This window comes from Macrotis lagotis, chromosome 8, assembly GCF_037893015.1.
Source record: "Macrotis lagotis isolate mMagLag1 chromosome 8, bilby.v1.9.chrom.fasta, whole genome shotgun sequence".
Taxonomy (NCBI): Eukaryota; Metazoa; Chordata; class Mammalia; order Peramelemorphia; family Peramelidae; genus Macrotis; species Macrotis lagotis.
Genome location: NC_133665.1, coordinates 3812526 through 3833921, shown reverse-complemented (window position 1 = coordinate 3833921; position 21396 = coordinate 3812526). Strand labels below are relative to the sequence as shown.

Below are 21396 nucleotides of genomic sequence, written 5' to 3'. Positions count from 1 at the left end.
GTAGTGACTGGAATATTAATGGTGGTTGGATGCTGTATAATTCCTGTGTATGGGAACTAGTACAAAGGTTAATAGAAATTGCCAATACCAGGCAAATGCCTGTACAGTATAAATAGAATAACCTTTACTTACTTGATGAAATACAGAACAAGGGAAAATATCTATATGAGAAAGTGAAAAATTGTTGACTAAATTTAAGGAGTTGGAGAAGGATGTAGAAATGAAATTTTGGATGAAAGGAGGGAATGAAAAAAGTGATTAATTTTCGTTTCTACACTAGTTATGTGAGATGGTGAAAACCAGTTATAATAAAGTTAATGTATAACAGGGGAGTGAGAAATGTAATCAGAGGCAGAGATTCAGGAGGGGTAATTAGGGGTGCTCTGGATAGGCTACACCTCTGTAGTGCCCAGGATAGGGGGAACAAGGGGAGGGACTTGCATTTCTCCTCTTTGTTTCATTACTTCTCCACTTTGCCTATTTTTTAAAAAATTTGTAAGGCAATGGGGTTAATGACTTGCCCAAGGTCACATAGCTAGTGGTTATCATGTGTCTGAGTTTGAGGGGCGTCTAGGTGGCTCAGTGGATAGAGCACTGGCCCTGGAGTCAGGAGTACCTGAGTTCAAATCCAGCCTCAGACACTTAATAATTACCTAGCTGTGTGGCCTTGGGCAAGCCACTGAACCCCATTGCCTTACAAAAACCTAAAAAAGTATCTGAATCTGGATTTGGGGCCAGTGCTCCATCCACCACATCACCTAGCTGCCCCACTAATGGCTGTTCTGAATTCTTGGTAAAACTTTTTTTTTTAGTTTTTTGCTAGGCAGTGGGGTTAAGTGGCTTGCCCAAGGCCACACAGCTAGGTAATTATTAAGTGTCTGAGGCTGGATTTGAACCCAGGTACTCCTGACTCCAGGGCCAGTGCTCTATCCACTGGGCCACCTAGCTGCCCCTAAAGCACTTATTTCTTACAAAATGATTGAACTGGATGATTCTAAGAGCCCTTCTAGCTTATATCTGTGGTGCCCTTTGAGAGCTACCCCCATTGTTAATACTCTTCTACTCCAAATTACTTGTATTTCCCCCCACTACTTCTCTGTGGGGAATGCAATGTAATATCCTTGAGGGCCAGGGCTATTTAGTTGTTTGTTTTGCATTCCCAGAGCCTGGAGCACAGCCTCACTGCACAAATGCCTTTTGAATTGTTTTGAAATGGTCAGTTCCTAAAAGGATAGGATGGCTGATTTCAGTAGCCAATACAGATTTAGTTAACCTCTCACACCTTTCCCTCACCAAATCAACTGACAGGTTTATCAAGCTAGACTAAGTTGCAATCAGGATCTCTTTCTGCTGTTGAAAATACAAAGGAAGAGCCCTGAAGAAACCGTCAACATTCTGTCTGCCCAAGAATAAGACAACTGGCAAGAATCTGCAGGATATAACTAAATTAAAACCATACTTTTAAAATGAAATAACAATAAAGTGTCAATTATCCATAGTAGTGTTTTGAGGATTTACAAACCCTCCCTCAGAGATGGGGGAATTTCCAAGGCTTTACTTTTGCTAATGTCTGTACCTAAGGAGTGCTAACTTTGTGGAACTGAAACCCAAAGTTCATATATAAAAAAAGAATTTGAAATTGGTTTTCCATCTGGGCAAATGTATGATATTTAGGGAGAATACAAGCTTATTGGCATAATTGTGATTATACTTCTGTCTGGTTGAAAATGTGGATGGTTATCTTGTTCAGAAATTCAAGGGTTTTCAGTGGGTCCACAATCTGACCCCAATCTAATTTCACAGTTTCAGGTCAACACAAGCTCAAGACAGGAGGGTCTTACTATTCCTCAACCATGTGCCACTTATCTCCAGTTTGGCTGTTTGGCTCATGCTGTCTCCTTTCCTATGAAGGTTTCACTGTTCTTCTTGGCCTCTATCTATCCTAGTCATCCTTTGAGGCCCAGCTTCAATCTCCTATCCCACTTTTCTAAACTTTGGTAACATTTGCTTTCTCTTTCTCTCATATGATATTCTCTTGTTGTTTGTTATTTTCCCAATAAGACTGAACTTCATGACAAGAACTAAATCTATTAATTTATTATCAATTCAAGAACTACCAATTCATGGATAAACTTGTAGAAGGGGGGGAAGACTACTAGTGAGAAGACAGAGGACAAAGAGAAGCAGGGGTTAATTGACTGCTAGGTCAGAGAGGGGTCTGAACAAATATAAGAGGGGCAAGAATGCTCAAAGTTTGGGGAGCAGGAGTTCCCAGCTAACACCTCTTTCCTCCCACATCTATCTCCTCCCTCCAAGCTCCTGTGTTAGAGGAAATGTTCGATTACTTTCTTCCCACCCTGAATTAAGCCAAATGCAACCTTTATGGACAAGAGAATTAAGACCAGAGTCAAAGGTAATAGTAATATCTAACACTGGTATAGGGGCAACTTGGTGGCATGGTATATGTAGTGCCGAATCTGGAGTCAGGAAGAATCATCTTTCTGAATTCAAATCTGCCCTCCTGCCCTTACTAGCTGTGTGACTCTGGGTGCTTCAGTTTCATCTGTCAAATGAGCTGGAGAAGGAAATGGCAAACCATTGCAATATCACTATCAAGAAAACCTCAATGACTAAAAATCAATTACAATCATTAGCAGGCAAGTAGGTAGCCCAGCAGACAGTAAACTGGGCCTGAAGTCAGGAAGATCTGAGTTTCAATCTGACTTCAGACACTTTACTAGCAATGTGATCTTGGGCAAGTCACTTAACCCTGTTTGCCTCAATTTCTCAATTTGTAAACTGTGCTGGAGAAGGGAAATGGAAAACTACCCCTGTATCTCCTAAAAGGAGGACATGAAGAATTGAATATGACTGAAATGCATAGGCATGTTATCTCCTTTGGTTCTCACAGCAACCCTGGGACCAGATGTTATCATTACCTCTATTTCCTGATGATCACTTAACTAGTAAAGTATCTAAGGCAGAATTTCAACTCTGGTCTTCTTTAAGTTTTATGTTGACTCATGCTAGAGGACTTTCTAAAAGTGCTTCTGCTACTCATCTGTACATGCTCTTGGAGACTAACCCCTAGGATCGAAATATATTCCTTCTTCATCTACATTTTTCTGAATCCACTCCTATTACAACTTAGTTCAGAAGTAGCCTCCTCCATGAAGACTTTCCTAATTCCTAAAAGTGTTCTCTTCTTCCATGGATATTCCTAGGAGACTCTGAGGGAATTCTTCTTTTATCCTCCCCACATTCCACCTTAGAATATAATTGTCTGTATATGTCCCCCCTCCCCCCAGTGTGATAAGGACTATTGTTTTTAATCAATATTACTCTGAGTCTCACAGTGATGCGTTGATTTAGCAGTGTTCAATCATGTCCAACTCTTTGTGTTCCTCTTTTTTAAGAGTGTGATTTCTTGGCAAAAGAGGCAACGAGAGAGAGAGAGAGAGAGAGAGAGAGAGAGAGAGAGAGAGAGAGAGAGAGAGAGAGAATGAGACTGGCAGGAGGATGGAATTAAGAGAGAATTAATCAATGTCTATGCTGGGCAAAAGAGTCAAGGAATATTTTCTTCTCCACTGAACCCAAAGGAACCCAGAAATAAGTTTCTTATACTGAAAAAGGTAGAGCTAGAAGATACTTTAAAACAAGACAAAAAATGTTTAATTGAAACTTTCAAAAAACTATATTCTATGCTCAACTCAGAAAAGACTAGAGAGGGGAGCAGAGAAGTTGGATAATCTTATCTCAGTAAAGGAAAATGTTTATCTTTCCCAGGAAAGTTACGGATTGTCTGTGCTGCTCTGGGGGGAATCTTTTCTGACTAGGTAGAACTCTGATACAATTTTAGACTATCACCTCAGTCATTATTTTTCCTCCAACCTGGAAATCAAGAAAGAAAACTATGGCATTGTTTCTCAACATAAATTCTGGTGGGGTCTGGTGAAAGCTTTAGCTTCTTTGCTGCAGCTTCTCTGGCCTCAATTCAGTAGCTATGGCAGGGGCAAGGCCCTGGGAAGAAGGAAGTGAGGAGGGGGGTGTTTGGGTAACAGGAGAATGTCCATTTTAAGAAGTGAAGCCCTTCAATAATAATGGTCTTTCAGAATAGTAAAAATTTAGTGAAAGCTGATGATTAGAAAACACTGAGGGGTGGCTAGGTGGCACAGTGGATAGAGCACTGGCTCTGGAGTCAGGAGTACCTGAGTTCAAATCCGGCCTCAGACACTTAATAATTATCTAGCTGTGTGGTTGGGCAAGCCACTTAACCCTATTTGCCTTGCAAACCCCACCCCCCCCAAATACTGAACTAAAGAACCAGTCTCAACCCACTTGACTGTTATTCAGAGGAAATCAAACACATGGTATATTGCTGCATGAATTTATTACTATAAATATATAAACAAACAAAAACTAACCAATCAGACTACATCAAATAATAGTACATTTCCAGGATGAGCAAATCTGCGTTCCATCTTTAAACAAAGTACTGGCACCAAAATTGAAGAGGAAAGGTCTTAAAGGGCTTGATGGGAAAAGAGAGAAGCAGCGTGCAGGGAGGAGAAAGCCAGACTGTGTCTATGAGCAGCCAGGTCAGGAGAGATTAGGGTAAGGAAAACCATGGGGTGCTGCGGGGAAAGCAATGAGCACAAAGTAGCCTGCCTCCAGAAAGAGCCATGAGTAGAAGCCAAAGGACAAAATTCACAAGTGGCAATTACAGGGGAAAAAGTGTCTTCAGTACACAACTCTACTCCAGTTTGTCCCACTGTGCAAAAACAAGGCACCCAATACAAGGTTTCTGGACAAAAACTATATGCATTGATGAGGATAGAGAAAAAAAAAAATATCGCCTGTTCACTGATCTCACACACACACAGTGTGAGAAGGCTACCTCCAGGAGTCAGCTGTTCTGGCTCTCCATTTGGACTCTGATGAATCTGTCTTCTCAGCTGGAAATTTGTACCTCCACGTTTATTAACTCGTTTAAGTTGAACATAACTGTTTTGTTACCCCAGTAGCATTAACTAGATTGGGGCAATTCCTTATGTTTCTGGTGATTGCAGCTTAAGAAGGAAGACTGGGCCTGTTCCCACCTCCGTGGGTCTTCAGAGGGGCTTAGCTAGGGAGGAACGGCCAGGCCCCCACTAAAGTGGCTTCACATTTCAGACAGGGTCTTCGTGTCAGTTTCAGCATGAATATTGAATGACCTGAAAAAGCTTGGTTGAGGAGCGCAGCCTTGGAATGTTGCTACAACTCGTGCCATATGGCTTGTGCCTCAGGTTCCCTATTAAGTTCCACACAAATGCTGGAGAGAACTCCTTCGAGGGGGTCCCAACCTGGGACAAGAAATGCCAGACATCCTGTAATGTAAGCTCAAAGAAAGGGTCCCATTCAAAGGGCTTGGTCTCTTCCTTGAACTGTCTCTGCCATGTCTAATCCAGTTCTGAAAACCATTCACCTAAAGACTAAATCCTGAGGGTCCAAGATGGGGATCTGGTGAGCAAAAACATATTCTAGAACAGTTTGCTCAGTCCAACCTATTTATATTAGACCTCCCATTTTACTAAAAAGAATCATGGATACAAATGGATATGAAATGTCTGCCTACTGAGGCCATTGCTTTTGCTGGAGACATTCACTGCATTGTTGTTTGGCTACTGCTGAGCAATGGATTGAAGACTAAGAATGGAAAGTTCTGGGCTGTTCTGGTAGATCGACACTGGCTAGACCAAGTAAAGCTGATACAAACTGTATCGCCACCAAGGCCCCACTATTCTGCAGTATGTATTAGCTGGTATATTATGTAGAATTTTCCCTTTCTGCCTCGACATTTGCTTTCAAATGATAATGCAGAAAAGAGTATCTTGGAAGCATTGTACCTATTCACCACCTGAAAGGGCCAGATAATGAGGATACTGAAATCCTAGGCAGACTGTGTTAGCTACTGGGGATGGAGAGTCTTCTGTCTCTCAAACAGATTCTTTGAATAAACACCTACACACCAGGAGGGAAATACTAGATGATCAGGGCAGGAAGCATATCAAGTGCTCTCTCCATGGGAAAGACAGCCTATTTCAGGACTGGTCATGCCAGTTTGGCAGCTACTGAATTCAAAGGAGTCCCTAAATCTACCATATGACTTAGATACTCTGGCAACTTCTGTGAAGCTCAGCACTCAAGAGAAAGGCACCTAACCAAGAGAAGGTGCATCTGGCAGGCAAAGTGCTGACTATGTTTAAAACCAATATCTTCCTTTTCTGTGGCAATGAATCCCAGCCAAAATTCATGTTCAAATTGCAGATCCTTTGTCAGGGCACTTGCAAGGGAGGTCAAACCAAATGAAGGTAAGCTCTCCAGACCTTCTTGGTAGGTCTCAACTCAGATTCAAGTAGTCTGAATTACCTTCTCAGAGAAGAGGATGCTATTTTGACTCACGCATCCCTTGGGGTTTGGAGGTCGTTAAGCAGACCCGGCAGAGTCTGTTTTGCTTCTGGAAATAAGTGTCCTCCAAGTATATAAACTCTCATCCTGAAAAGTCTTGGGAGAGGGAAGAAAATGGTCCTAGAGTCCCCTTGGAGGAAAGGACTAATTGCCTTAAACCCAAATGGCCAACAGGTGAAATAAAAAGCAAAGAGAGCAGTCACAACAAATGAGAAGACACTACATGGACAGGTGCTGTTGCAATAGGATCATGCTTGTGACAAACAAGCATGTTGATGCTGCATACACTAGCAACAGCAAAAGGCTACTACGAGCCACCTTGAGTTACAAAATATACACTATATTTTCCTTCATCGACTTTGATTCCCCTCCTTCTTCTGTAAAGTTCTCCCCACGAAAAAAACAAAGTTAAAATTCCCCCTCAAAACCACCTCTGAGGAGAATGTTTCACCTATTCCCTAAAATTTCTCCTGTGGACAGAAATGCCACCCTAGGGAGCTGACCAGTCCTGGACCCCAAGTTTCAGAAATATGTCAGGCTTTAAAAATGCCAACTGTGTCAACTCCAGGCTGGCTCTAGAAGCAGTTACTTCTGCTCTCTGAGAAGGAACTCCCTCCTGAGTTCTGCCTACCCCAACCAACAGGGGACTGCAGGTAAAAAAAAAACAAACCCTCAGTGGCTTCGTGATAAAAGCTGCTGTCCTTCATCTTGTACCATTTACAAATAAATTGAACATACAAAAAGGGAAGTAATCAGAGTGTAAGGTTAGCTGTGCTCTTTTGGTCAAAGTCTATGTGGCGTCTCAGAGCCTCGTATTCCCACGAGGATGGAGAGAGAGGAGCCTGTGCGTGTGTCATGGTGTCCAGATCGAAAGGCCCTTTCCAGAGGCCCAAGGAGCTGAAGGCTTCAGACCACTCCCTGGCTGAGATCTTAGAGAGGAGTCACTTCAGCCTCCTGATATTCAGGGTTGGGGTCACAGACTGGAGGCCGAGTAGAACCGTTCATACTGTGGCTTTGGGGAGTCTCCATCGAGGCTGAACTTCCTAAGAGAGGAAAGGAAAGAGAGGTGAAGACTACTAGCAATGGGAAACACTAGTTAGTGTGGCAGGCAGACCAGCCCCTGAGCTATTCTCCCAGTCAGGGCTGAGTTCTCCTTCCTGGACCAGATGTGTACAGTCCCTTTCTCTATTGCCAGATGGGCATCTGTCACCAGTTCTGCTGGCCTGAACCCTCCCATCTTCTGTGAGCTCGGAGATCAGACAATCAGGCTGGTCAGAGCAGTGTCCAGAAGTGTCCAGGAACTCCAAGAGGCAGCAATACCCTTGCTCCCTGGGACCCACTTTCTACTGGACTGAATTTCAGACTGGAGTCACTTTGGGTAGAAACAACAGCTGGGACTCAACAGAGGACTCAGCATATGAGGAGTTGACATGATAGACTCCTTGTCACAGATTTTGACCATCTAGAGGTTTTGGGAGTTCACTTCCTGGTTTTATTATGCACTGAGAACAGCTATATGTGCATGCGCGTGCACGCGCGCACACACACACACACACACACACACACACAACCTGAATTTAGATTCTGAAGATCTCAGCTCAAATCTCATTTGGTCCCCTGATAATAACCCTAATTTCCATAGCTCAGGAACCACCGGAATGGGTGATTTCCAAGGTCCCTTCCAAGGCTAAATCATCTGATCCTACATGGGTGATCATAATACTATCTAGATCAGTCACTTTTACTACTTTGGGATTCTAAAAGCTGGGTCAATCCTATATTAGAATAAAGCACAAGGAAGAGGTAGAGAGAAAAAGGACCACTCAAGTAATTCTCCTAAAAACTGATCACATCCAAGGGCAACTAGGTGGTGCAGTAGATAGAGCACTGGCCCTGAAGTCAGGAGGACCTGAGTTCAAATTCAGTCTCAGACACTTAATAATTACCTAGCTGTGTGACCTTGGGCAAATCGCTTAGCCCTGAAAAAAAACAAACAAAAAAAATGATAACACTCCTTAGTGGCCAGAAGAAACCTGGCAATTATATATCTTGAAACACTAAAGTTTCCTGTTTCTTGTCATCTTTTATGGATATCTTCAAGGGGGTATTGTAATCTGCAAAATTAGTTGGACTATTTTCCTCAAACCTTCATGAAGGTATAAATATCTATGTCATGCTCCATTTCCTTGGAAGATGCTTTAACTTTCTGGTGGTTTAGTTTCCAGATAAAAAATTGAAGGTCCAACATTGAATAAGAGTGAACATAGCTAAGAGAAGAAGGTTACCTGGGTATACAAATGTGAAATTACCTAAACCACTCATATTTCTTCCCACTCTTAAGACCTTAGTTTTATTATTACATCACATTTATATAATTCTTTAAGGTTTGCATAACAGAATAGCTGGAAATTTGGCAATACTCTTGTTTTCTTGTACTTGTATTTTATAATGGAGTTTTCTACTGTACTGCATTTCCAACTAGAGTCATTTTCATTTGAAATACAAGCTAGTTCTCAATATAGTTGCAAAACTTGGCATCTGCCTCTTGCTAACCCTGGGAACTTAGGAAAAGGAGGATCAATAAACCTTGTTTGGCACAGCTTGTTTCAAGGCTGATCCTGCTATCTCAGCCTCTTTAAAACTACATCCTAATCTAATGGATATATAAAAATTCCCAACTCAGTATTAAGCTTTGGGCAGGTTTCTAGGTACAGAAAAGTCAGTTGGGCCCAGAAAGGTATTTGTAATCTCTAGTGGGCCAGCTGTGGTTTAATTACTAGGATGCTAGATGCAGGAATCAGAGAACTTAAGATTTAAATCCTGGATTTGCTAGCTACTATTTATGTGATCCTAGGCAAGTCACTTACTTCTCTAGAGTCTCATTTTCATTATAATTACAATAACAGGATTATATTGTATTTCTAAGTACTTTTCTCAATGATAAATCCCAAGACCCTAAGCAATGGAAGCCGGTGAGAGAACATCTCAATTCAAACCAGGACAACAACATTAAAGGGGCAAGAGACCATTCAAAAAGGATAACAAGGCAGTAAGACTTTCCCTGTTCTGACAGAAAGAAAAAAGCTTGATAGATCTGAATGTCCATTTACACTGGGACCTAGTCTATTTGGGATGGTCCATTCAATAATGCCCAAACAAACACAAAAATTGATACAATAAGGCTTCTGGATTCAAAAATCTCCTTTTAGGGGCAACAATGATCTCTCTTCATTTCATTCCTTTCCTTTTTTACTGCTCCAAGTCACTGTGGGTGATTCTATTAGTTCTGAGTCACATGAAGAGATAGAATTGACTGAATCATTCTTTCTGGAGACCCCAAAGGTATAAAAATTGCCCAATGGACCATCTTAGTTCAGATATGAGGGGAAAAAGTTAGCTTTTCATTTTAACATGACCCCCATTTTCCTACAAATCATCACTTGGGCTTTCCCCAAAGCGGGTTTCCCTTTAAAGCAAGGATTCTTACCTGGAATTCACAGATTAAAGGGGGACTGTGAACTTAGATGGGGAAAAAAATTACAACTCCAAGTTCATATAACTAGTTTCCTTTGAAAGTATGTATTTTATTCTGTGCATATAGAAAACATTATTGGGAGAATGGGTCCATAGGCTTGATCAGACTGCCAAAGAGGTCCCAGATAACAATAAGGTAAAAAGCCCCTGCTTGAAATTAAAGATCAGACCTCAGCTGCATTATGAGATCTTTGGATTAAAATTTATTGAACATGGAAAAAGTCTGGATGTAAAAGCTGTGAAATTAGGACAGTGTACAGGGTAAGGAGTAGAAGAAATAAGTAAAACATCTATCTAATGGTAAAAACCATTTAGATCACCTTATATCTTGACAACTTAGCTAAGTTTTTTATCTATTATTAACATAGAGTTTTACATGGAGCAGGCACCCAATACTCAACTGGACTGAATTTATCAAATAAGATAAAACCCAATTAGGCATATGAAAGGAGAAAACATACCATATTATTCCTCTATACCAATAGAGCAGGAATCAGGACCCAGTGCTATCCAGATAGGAGGCAGGAGAGACAGAAAATGAAGGAATTATTAGAAGAGATCTTAGAATAGACTTGTAAATTTTGCAGCAACTAGAATAAAGTTAGAGCAAAATGAAAGGGATGTGAGGTCTGGAAACAATGTATTCAGCGAGAACATACTGTTTTGCAGAAGCAAAAAACAACAAACAAACAAACCAAAATCATAACTCTTCTTTATCTTCTTTAAAAAAAAGGGTTGATCCAGGGACAAATTTTATGAATATAAATCAAAAGCAATGTTAGCTCTTCTTCAACTGCTGGTAAACTATGTAACTGAAAAATGTTTTCTACACACAGAAGAATTAAGTGAAATTCTTGGTTTCTAACTTTTTAAGTTTTTGCAAGGCAATGGGGTGAAGTGGCTTGCCCAAGGCCACACAGCTAGGTAATTAAGTGTCTGAAGCTGGATTTGAATTCAGGTCCTCCTGACTACAGGGTTGGTACTCTATCCACTGCAACACTAGCCACCCTGGTTTCTCACTTCTAAGACTCAAAAGGGACAAATAAACTCTATAGTCATGGGCCCAGGTGCCTGGAAAACCAGGAAGAGAGAGCTTGTTCATAGCTATTCCCAAAGATCTAGAAGCCCAAGTTCCAGGAGACTGAGAGTTTACTATCACACTGTAAGCTATGGGAAAAGAGAGAAAGTAGCTTTTGGAAACCCAAGATCAAGTTCCTATTGTTTTAAGGATCTCATTTTGAGAAATGCAAATCTCTTTCTCTTTATTAAATAATGAACTTTTGCTTTCTCTCATTACTGTTCATGTAAATGAGCCTCTCTAATGATTTTTATGTAACTGGCAGGTAAACTGAGCTTGTCAGATGATACTCTCTAATTAGACTGTTCAAAGCCAGAGACAGGAACAGGGAAACCAGCAGACAGAAGAGAAAATGCAGGACCAATGTTTTGAGGATTGCAGCTCTGAAGGATGTTGCCCCTTGATGGACACGCTCAAAGGAAGGGGCAGGGAATCAGTGCCCACTCCCCTCACTGACTGCCACACAGTGACAATGGCTCAAAGATGGTCCATATCTAGCCTTCTGGCGTTTTCTCTGGCCTGGATTTTTTTCTTCCTCCTCAGTCTCTGCCTCCTCTAGAGGAAGCCTTTCCCAATCCCTCCTAATTCCAGAACCTTCCTTCTTTATACTCTCTACAGCTTGTGTGCACAAAGCTTACAGCATGTTGCTTCCTTCATTAGATAATGAACTTTTTGAGGGCAGGGTCTGTCTTTTACCTCTCTTTCTAACACTATAGCATAGTGTGGGGCACATAATAAAATGTCTATTTATATAAAGATTAATAAATGTTTACTGACTGATGAGATGAGATAGAAGACCTGGGGTGGGGGGCCTGAAAGCACTGGTAAGTGGCCTGGTCTCCCTTCCATTCCCCCACCCCACCCCCCATGGACATCTGGGCCTTCCCTCACTCCCTCTTCTTCTACTCCCCCTCCTCCTCTAACCTCTTAGGCCAACTCCTTGGACCAGTTTAGCTTTCCCTAAGGTCCTGAATTTGGTCCTTCACTCCTGGGGGGGGGGGGGAGTCAGCCCCAAGTGCTCCTGCATCAGTCACTTAGTAAGAGCCCCCTCTGAGAGGTACCATGATAGGCTATGATCCTGTTGAGCATCCCTAAACACCCCAGACTGCTGCTCATGAATCAAATAGTTAATTGTTACAGAATCACTGGATCACCCCCCCCCCATTTTACAGTGAAGAAAAATTAAAATTTTAGTTCCTTTCCCTCTAACATTCTTCCAGAGTCTATCTAACAAGTTATAGCTATTGACATGTTATACCCAAATCATATTTTTATGAATAGGTCCAGGGAAGCTCTCCTGGAAGCAATGTGACCCTGAATTCCCCAATATATTTTGAGTCAAATCCAGCCCTTTATATCTACTATGTTTTCTGCCCTTAGAAGAGGACCAAGTCATAAAATCATAGATTTGGAACTGGGGAAAAAACCTTAGAAACCTCATTGCATATCTTCATTTTAAAGATTAAAAAAAAAAAAAACCCAGGGAGATGAAGTAGATTTACTTGCCCTGGGTCACACAGCTAGTAAAACTGACAATTAGCTAGCTCCTTTCTCCTGAAATAAGTGATTACAACTAATATTCAGTAGCTGAAGACAGTTTCATGGTTGGCTTGCTCAGACTAATTCAGCCAGTTCTTTCAAGTCTTACTCAGCTCAGGAGTCCCTTGAAATGCTTGTTCATTCCCCTTCCCTGAGAACAGCCAGAACAGTAATCAAGTACTTTGGGATAAATCACAAAAGGGACATTTAGGTTTTTTAAAAGATGCTTTCCCCATTTAAAAATTTTTTTTCAAAGCTATAATGAAGTTAACCTGAATTGCCCTGGTTTATTCTATTGTATGATTTAGCAATATTATATTCTTGCAACATAGTGCTTTTGCTCTGAGGGTAAATTATTTTTTTGGGCAACAGATTTTAGTTTGTCTTTAGATACTTACATTAATTATTCTGTTAACTAAGCCCTTTGTGGTTCTCTGTTGACCCTAACCAAGTCAGTGGTAAAAGAAAGCAATTCTAAAAAGTAGTCACTTAATTACCTCCAAGTTTTATATAAAAATAGCAATTTTCCTAATTCTTAAAATGGAATCTAGAATTCTGGTTGTTTCAGACATCTGTGTGGGAGATGCTCTCCATTCTTTGCAGTGAAATTTTCTAGCATTACGAGAAAAATGGGAAAGTTGGCTCTACCCACTGCCTAACTAGCTACCCTAAATTGGAGTCAGGAGGATGGGAGTTCCAGCCTCAGACACATGCTACTTACTACCTGTGTGACCTTGGGCAATTCACTTAACCCACATCCAGGGTCATCTCCAGTCTGGTACAGAGAAGGCATTTAATAAATACTTGTTGACTTGAAGTTATCTACCCTTTCACACTACTCTGCTTCTGATTCACTGGGGCTAAAGAGTGAAGGTGAAAAACATAAGGCACAAGGCACTTCAACAAATCAGATAAGACAACAAAGAAGGGGGAGGATCTCCTAGTCTGTGTTTTGAGGGAAGCAGAGAAGATTAGGAAAAAAAAAGACATTTTCCCTTTCAGTGTCTGGGTTGGAAGAGTTATTTAAAGGCCTGAGCAGAGTTACAATAAAGATTCAATAGCTGACATGGAAAATTTCGTTGTCAAAGAAAGAGCCACTATCCTGGGGAGTAGTTTTGTCAAGGTGGAGGTGGAGCCATTTCTCCTGTTGTAGTCTCCAATTTAAAAATTAAGCTCTCAAACAAGGGCTGCTAAGATATGCCTATGTTAGAGGTGCCCTCCAAGTTGTTTTTTTTAAAAAATTATTTGTTTAAGGCAATGGGGTTAAGTGGCTTGCCCAAGGTCACACAGCTAGGTTAAATGTCTGAGGCAAATTTGAACTCAGGTCCTCTTGACTCCAGGGTCAATGCCCCCCCCCCCCCCATTTAATCTCCATTAAATTTGAGGAGATAACTTGAATTTCTAAAATCTTATCCTGTATCTTGAAAGCTTAAATAATCCTGAAGCACAGAAATAGTACTTTGGTTTGGTCCAGGTTTTTACTATATTTTTTAGGATATAACTACATTGTGCACCACTGAACAAGGATATCTACCATTCTCCCATCATGTAACAAAAGGGAAAGCTGGTTAATTGTTACCTGGCAGGTAAATGTCTGCTGGAGGATCAATCCCAGGCTGATTAAGGCTTCTGTGCTCAGTGCTGCTGTCCTGTAAGACGTCCTCTATGGAGGGGGTTTGGTTCTCTAAATCAAAAGGAAAAGAATCAAATTAGGGATAAGTTTTCATGGAGCCCCATTTTTTTTTTTAAAAAGAAACTATCAAGGGGCAGCTAGGTGGCGCAGTGGATAGAGTACCAGTCCTGTAGTCAGGAGTACCTGAGTTCAAATCCAACTTCAGACACTTAATAATTACCTAGCTGTGTGGCCCTGGGCAAGCCACTTAACCCCATTTCCTAGCAAAAAAAAAAACCAAAACAAAACCCTAAAAAAACCCTAAAAAAACCTAAAAAAGCAAAACAAAACCAAAAAAACAAACTAACAACTATCAGTAGTCCTAACAACTAAGGCAACCTGTCCTCCTAAAGAGATATCTCCAAAGTGGCAGAACATTGGAAAAAACACTCAAATTTAGCTTCTATTAAGATCAAATATGACCTAACATTAACCCAGTAGCTTCTTGTATATTTCAAAAATTTAAATTCTAAGAATAACCCCTTATGTGTGAGTGAAAGAAATTCGCTTAGAGAGACAGGGAAAAGCCTTGCCATCTATCTATTGGGAAGACACCAGCTTTTGGATGGCTTGGTACTTAAAGAAAAATTAAATGATCCAGATAGTTCTCTAAGATTCTTGTTTGTCCTGAAACTTGCTTTAGCATTCTTCTTAGCTAAGAAAGGCAGCCTTCCTATGAAATCTGGAAAATCCTGGGGATTCCCAAAGCCTAAGATTCAGACTGGGAGACTGTCATCCAGCACCACCATATCAGGGTTTCTTCATGGAGCAGATGTGCTACTCCTGTCTGCACAGCATCCTGACTTTGGAACACAGGCCCTGCAAAGATGGCTACAAGTTCTTCTGTTCATCTCTCCCACTTTTTCCCAACTGAGAGGGGGCAATTCTTCTGTGACTATTCCCACGGAAAAAGCTCAACTCACTTCACTGGGGAAGGGACTGTTCCATTCTCCATATTATTCACAAGACTTAAACACAGTGCTCAAAAGATTGTCTGCAGAATAATGAACCCCTATGGTTTTTAGACAAAAGAGGCAAAAATCCATTTCTACTTCAGTTTTGTTTAGTAATCTAATCTTGGTGGAGAGAAGGGAGTATTTAGGAGAAGAAATGTGGGTGGTTAGAGTTATATTACATGGCTGGTGGCAGTGCTCATAACAATTCTACAAAAAGCAAGTCGTTATCACATATTTTAAGGTAAGAAATTTGCTTATTCTTCATTCTCTTGTCCTTATTTGTTGAAAAAGAAGACACTTTACCATCCAATGTCAGGATGACCCCTACCACATCAAGGAAAGGGGGTAGAAATGGGGGTTTGGCTTCAGGCAAAGGAGGTTGATAGGGTTATAAAATATTGTGATAGGGGTTACAAAGGAGAATGAAAAATTGTTCAGCTGTTTTTATTCATGTCTGACTCTTTGTGAGCCTGTTGAAGATTTTCTTGGCAGAGAGGAGTGGTTTGCCATTTCCATCTTCAGCTCATTCACAGATGAGGAAACTAAGGCAAATAGGGTGAAGTGACTTGCCCAGGGTCACACAACTGGTTAAGTATCTGAGGCCACCTTTGAACCCTGGAAGATGAGTGTTCCTGACTCCAGGTTCAGAACTCTGGAAAAGAGAGATGATTAAAAGATAATTTTCATTTATTAAACTCCTATTGTGTTCTAAACCTTGACTGAAACTAAAGAACTTGACAATTTCCTGTTCTTTTTTATTTATACTTTTTTTTGTGGGGCAATGGGGCTAAGTGACTTGCCCAAGGTCACATAGCTAGTAGTATCAAGTATCTGAGGCTTGACTTTAAACTCAGGTAATCTAGGCTCAAGGGTCAGTTCTCTATTCATTGTACTACCTAGATGCCCCATCCTTATTCTTTTTTGGGACAGACTATAAAATATGCTCTTGCACCTTGACAACAACTCCCAAATACATTTTTATGTTTAAACAATGGCATTATATTGAACTACTTTTGCTTTTCCCTTGGCTTTATATTTATTGGATTTTCATCAGACACTATCTCAAAAATATTTTAGAACTGGATTTGAATTTAACATGTAAAGAAGGAGAGTACTATAGTGGGAAAACCCTAGACTTATGATTAAGAAGATCTGGGCTGAAGGCCCAGTCTTATTATTTATTAGTCACAGGACTTTAGACAAATGATTTTATTTCTCTAAACCTCAGTTTGCTCATTTGTGAATTTAAAGTATTAAAACTAAATTTGCCTTGCCTACATTATGGAATTGTTGTCAAACTGAAAAAACAAACTATATGATATTGCATGAATGTGAATTATTATCATCTTTTATATAAAGACCACAGACTTAAATGGAAAATAATTTAATTGAACTGCATTTGGTTTCTCTAAAATAGAACCAGTTTAGGGGTGGAGGATGTTGCTATGAAACAGAGGGACATGAGTCTGGACAGTACTGCAAACAAAGCCAAGCAAAGGAGGTCAACTCCTCTCCCATAGATGGCAAGCATTATGGCAGGGGAGCATGGAACAGCTCCTCATTCCTACCTTCTGAGCACTTAGGGCTGGGGCTGTCATTGGGATGACAGAGGAGAGCAGTGTGCAGGGGCCCAGCTGATGCTGTGAAAGTGATAGGCCTCTTCCAGGGAGAGGTCAAAATTATGGAACATCTGCTAGGTTATCCCACTGGGACAATGATATGGTCTCTTCTGGCCCTCTGGTGGCCAGGAAGGATCAATGCATACTTTTATGAATAATCAGAGCAATGCAAGAAATGAAACTGAGCAGCAAATATTTAGAACAGGATATTAGAGCTTAAAATGATCTTGCGGGGATCATCTAGTACAATTCCCCTTACATCATACAGCCCAGAGATATCTGCCTAAGGCAAACAGGCCCAGGTAGTGGTAAAGTCAGGGTCAGAATGCAGATTTCATAGCCAAACAAGAAAAATACATAATTTTCAAACCTTACATAAATGTGGAATGAGAACTCTTAATGTAAAGGAATTAAAAGGGATATTTCTATGTTTTGTTAAATCTTTAATGTAACATCTGTCATTAGAGGAAAATGTTCACTTAAGTATCACAGTGGACATTCCTTTGTAATCTGAGCCAAAAGAGCCTACAAACAATGCTTCCTTACATCTTCACCCACTGAAGTCACTGGCTTTCAAACTCTATCATTTATTTTTATTTATTTTTCAAGTTTTATCAATGCCTTTTGTTTTTAATATAATAGTTACTCTCAAACATGCCCCCTTCCCCCTTACTCCCTAGGGTGTAGCTTTCCTTCATAACAAAGAATAAAAAACAAAATCAACCTTCACATGAACCCTAATACCAAATACAACAATCCACAATCATAGCCTGGGATAACACGTTCAAACTCCTCTCAGAATTGTCCTTGACTACAAATTTATTCTTTGACTGGTTAACCCCACAAGCACTTATTTATGTACCTACTACTGCCATGCTATTGGGCTGGGTCCTAGGGATCACAATACAAAGTTGAAACGTAACCTGCCCTCAAAAAACTTACGTTCTACTTAGAGAGGTGCATCATTTTCCCGTAAGTAAATTCAGGACATATACAAAAGAAATGTACAGTGAACCTAAACGACAGGGGAAATTAGAAGAGCCCTATTAAAAGAGGGAGCATTTGAGATGAGTTTTATAAGGAGCCAGGGGTCTCCCAGATGCAGAAATGAATAGTGCTAAATGTCCAAACATTGGAGTCACAGATGTATAAAAACAGCAAACAGGTTAGTCTGGGCCTGGCTTGAGTGCCCAAGATACAAGAAGGGGAGAAATTCTGGAAATATGGCTTGGAACCCAACTGAAAAAGAGTTTAAATGCCAAAAAGTGTATATGCATTTTATTCTAAAAGAAATGGGCAGGTACTGAAGACCCCTAAGCAGAGGAATGATATCGTCAGACATATGCTCTAACAATATAAATCTGGTGGCTAAGTTAGTCAATATACATTTGTTAAGTGAACGGAATGTTGACTGAAGGGTAGATTCCAAGACCCAGGGTGAACCCTGGACCCAGGAGGCTATTGCAGCAGTCCAAGTGAGAGGTTAAAAATGGATTTGAAAAAAAAAATGGATTTGAGTGACTGTGGTTTGAGTAGAGAGGTAAGTATGAATATAAGGGATGGTGAGGAAGGAGAATCAAAAAGACTGAGAAAACAATCTGAATAATCCCCAAAGGAATATCAATGAATATGAGCCACGAGTGTTTATTTCTACTGAGTTAAAGCTGACATGAACAATCAAGGGAGTTGGTATTTTTTTCTCTCAGGTTAAAACAGAGAAAATCCTATACAATTCCCTAGAATTGAGTTTAATTTTAATAAAAGATATGTCTCAGATAGCCCTTTCCCAGGAGCTGCACTATTGCTAATGAGCATTGGAATAGGGGAAACACAAAACGTCTGCTTAGCCAACTGTATTTCCCAGGGTAACAGACTGCTCTGAACCTAGAAGCCTTTCCAAACTAGTTATGCATAGATTAAGGACAATTGAAGTTCTAGCAGAGTTTTACTACCATCCTAAGACTACAAAGAACCTTGTGTAGAGCTCATTTAAAACAATGTATGCTCCCAAAGTTATAACTCTGAAGGAAGTAGAAGATAGTTTACCTTGTTTAAGAGATGGCAACTCTTCAATTTCCTCAGTTATGAAGCTCTTTAAAGAAAAAAAAAAGAAAAGAAAAATAGACCTCATTTGGCATTACACATGAATTTCTATCAATGGCCTAGGGCCTAAAACAGCATTTTACACTTTAGCCAAGTCCACAAGCTACCAAAATAAAAAGCACAACAGGGACATAAGGTCAATAACTTTAATACTTAAGGTTATTGTTGTTCACCTCCTCTTTAAATAAAGATTAACAAATGACCATTGCTTGCTTTTTTTTTTTCTAAAATGTCAGAGAAAATCTTAAAGCAAGATTCTTAGAACAAGGCTGCAGATTCAGTGACTGCCCACATGGGTCAGTCTCAGGCTGAGCAGTCAACATACCTCCGGTGAGCTGCTCTCCCGAAGGACGAGCTCAGCACCACTTAGTGGGGGAGGTGAGTCAGAATCTTCAGATAGTTTCTCTTCATCTTCTTCATGGATAGGAGATGATGGGGAACGTAATGTGCTAGAAGGATATAAGGATGATCAAAAAGATAGTCCTAGTTGCCTGGGCATCACAGAATTCATCTGCTCTGGAGATGAATACACATGAGTTCATTTCCCATGGTCCTCCCAGAGCTTGGAGGCTCCAGACTGCTAAACTATTTAGAACACTCCATACAATGCTACTGACCTGTCTGGAGATTTGTTTGGCTTGCTCTTTGGAAGACTGCTGTCCAAGGCTCTATCAAGCCCAGCAAGAGGACAACCAGTTTGAGAGAGCCCATCAGAAACCCCTGAATAAGTGATTTCTTCATAAAGAGGAGCTGAAGGAATAGCTGGAGAGACAGAGCGAAGGCCGTTCAGAGCTTCCAGCAAGGAGATGGGTTCATATCCAGGTGGGATGTTGTCAGAGTTCTGTGAATTACAGGGAGAGTTCAGGATAAGGCTGACCTTATACAGCCCTTAAGACATGGGGCCCAAAATGAGGTTCCTGCCTTAAGACAACCCTGTATCCCAAATGACATCATACTTCTATGAAGATAAGCTTTCTACAAAAACCACCTATCCAATTCTAGCTGGAAATTACTTCTTAATGGGGCCTCAGAAAGTGCTTTCTTATTTATGACATCACCCTTGAATTGTATTCACTAATATGGAAACCACCCTCCTTGCAGGTCCCTTTTGCACGCTGCTGAAAAGCAGGTCCTTTAGTTGCAGAGGGAAAAAATAAAAAGGTGAGTGTTTGTAAAGGTGAAGCAGGAAGCCAATAACCCCCTACACCTGAAGGATGAGAATGTAGGTTTGAGTATTTTCTGACCATCTGTGCTGTCAAGGAAAGGACTTCTCTTTATTTTTTAATATTCTCTGAGAGATCACCAGATCTTTAGCTCTCCCTGAGGCTCCCTGCATTTAAGCAGAGATGCAGGTCATGCTATATGGCATCAAACTAGTTAGGAAAAAGGTAAAATTTGCTGCAGAATATATGAAAATTCATCCTCATGCTAAGGCTAAGAGCTCCCTATTGGTTTTCTGTATCTATAATTAGAGAAAGAATTGACAGCTAGTGAGAGTTAGTAGAAGAATGGAGAACACAGGAGAGCTGGGAGAGCAGGGCAGGAGACATGCCAGTACCTCCCAGATAAGCCTGACATACATGAGAAACTCTTGCATTGCAGCCAAATGCTCAGTATCAAAGCATGTCACCTATCCGAACCTTCCAAAAGAGAGGGCAAAGAGCTCAAGTGTTGGGCTGAAAGACTGATGTGACTGATGGAGTGAAAGGATGGGGATTCAACTCTCCCTCTGTCTTTCTGGGTTTGACCAGTAGCCTCACTTACAAACAGAGGAGGTCTTTCAAGGAGATGGAAAGAAGGAAGTAAAAGGGCCCATGGCATGGGAAATGGAAGTAAAAAAGGGAGGCAGGCAGTAAGGAATCAAGGGTGCACTCCCTTCTTGTTTGGGTAACTAACATTCCTATTAACTTATTAGGTCAGTTTAGTCTTTGGTAAATCACATAAAATTTTTTTTGTATTTTTTCCTTTTAATATGATTTGCTTTGGGAATCCTCTCTCTTTTCAGATTCAATATTTAAAAGTAGAGATTTACTCTCTTAATACTTCCTACAGATATATTTTTATACTAACAGTTATAACTTTTGAAGAACTCTCTCTGTTCAAAAAGACAACTTCCTAATTAATCAGTGACCATTAGGAGACATAGCAATTCAGGTGACATTTCAGTGAGGCTTACTTCTAACTACATTTAAAGGTCTTAGTCTGTTCTCCAAGTTGCAAAGGACATCTGGGAAAATTCAAGTCCTTAGTCTAAATAGACAAAAACCAGTGAATTCAAACACCTAGTGCAGAAAGCAGGGTGATAAGAAACAAACACTTATAAGAAATGCCATTTGCAATAAAAAAAGCAACAATATTAATTCCACCTTCAACATTAGTTTCATTTGCCAGCAGGAAAAAGAAAGGTGAACAAGAGCATTTAAAAGAAACAAAAGAAGTTTAGCAAAG

General features: G+C 40.5%; 1 protein-coding gene across 5 annotated transcripts in view; it reads right to left on the bottom strand.

Moving 5' to 3' along the window:
* Positions 1 to 4373: 4373 nt before the first annotated feature.
* MGRN1 (mahogunin ring finger 1) overlaps positions 4374 to 21396 on the bottom strand; it is a 118595-nt gene continuing 101572 nt past the window's right edge. For 3 of the 5 annotated variants that reach the window (XM_074196284.1, XM_074196281.1, XM_074196282.1), the window contains 5 exons: positions 19566 to 19789; positions 19274 to 19397; positions 18892 to 18937; positions 14178 to 14282; positions 4374 to 7490 (listed from right to left, as the gene is read on the bottom strand). In XM_074196284.1, coding sequence (XP_074052385.1) covers positions 7378 to 7490; positions 14178 to 14282; positions 18892 to 18937; positions 19274 to 19397; positions 19566 to 19789 — 612 coding nt within the window. In that variant the 3' untranslated portion in view covers positions 4374 to 7377. Of the gene's footprint in view, positions 7491 to 10442; positions 10488 to 14177; positions 14283 to 18891; positions 18938 to 19273; positions 19398 to 19565; positions 19790 to 21396 lie in introns of all 5 variants that reach the window. The other 2 variants (XM_074196283.1, XM_074196286.1) reach the window with 1 other exon arrangement.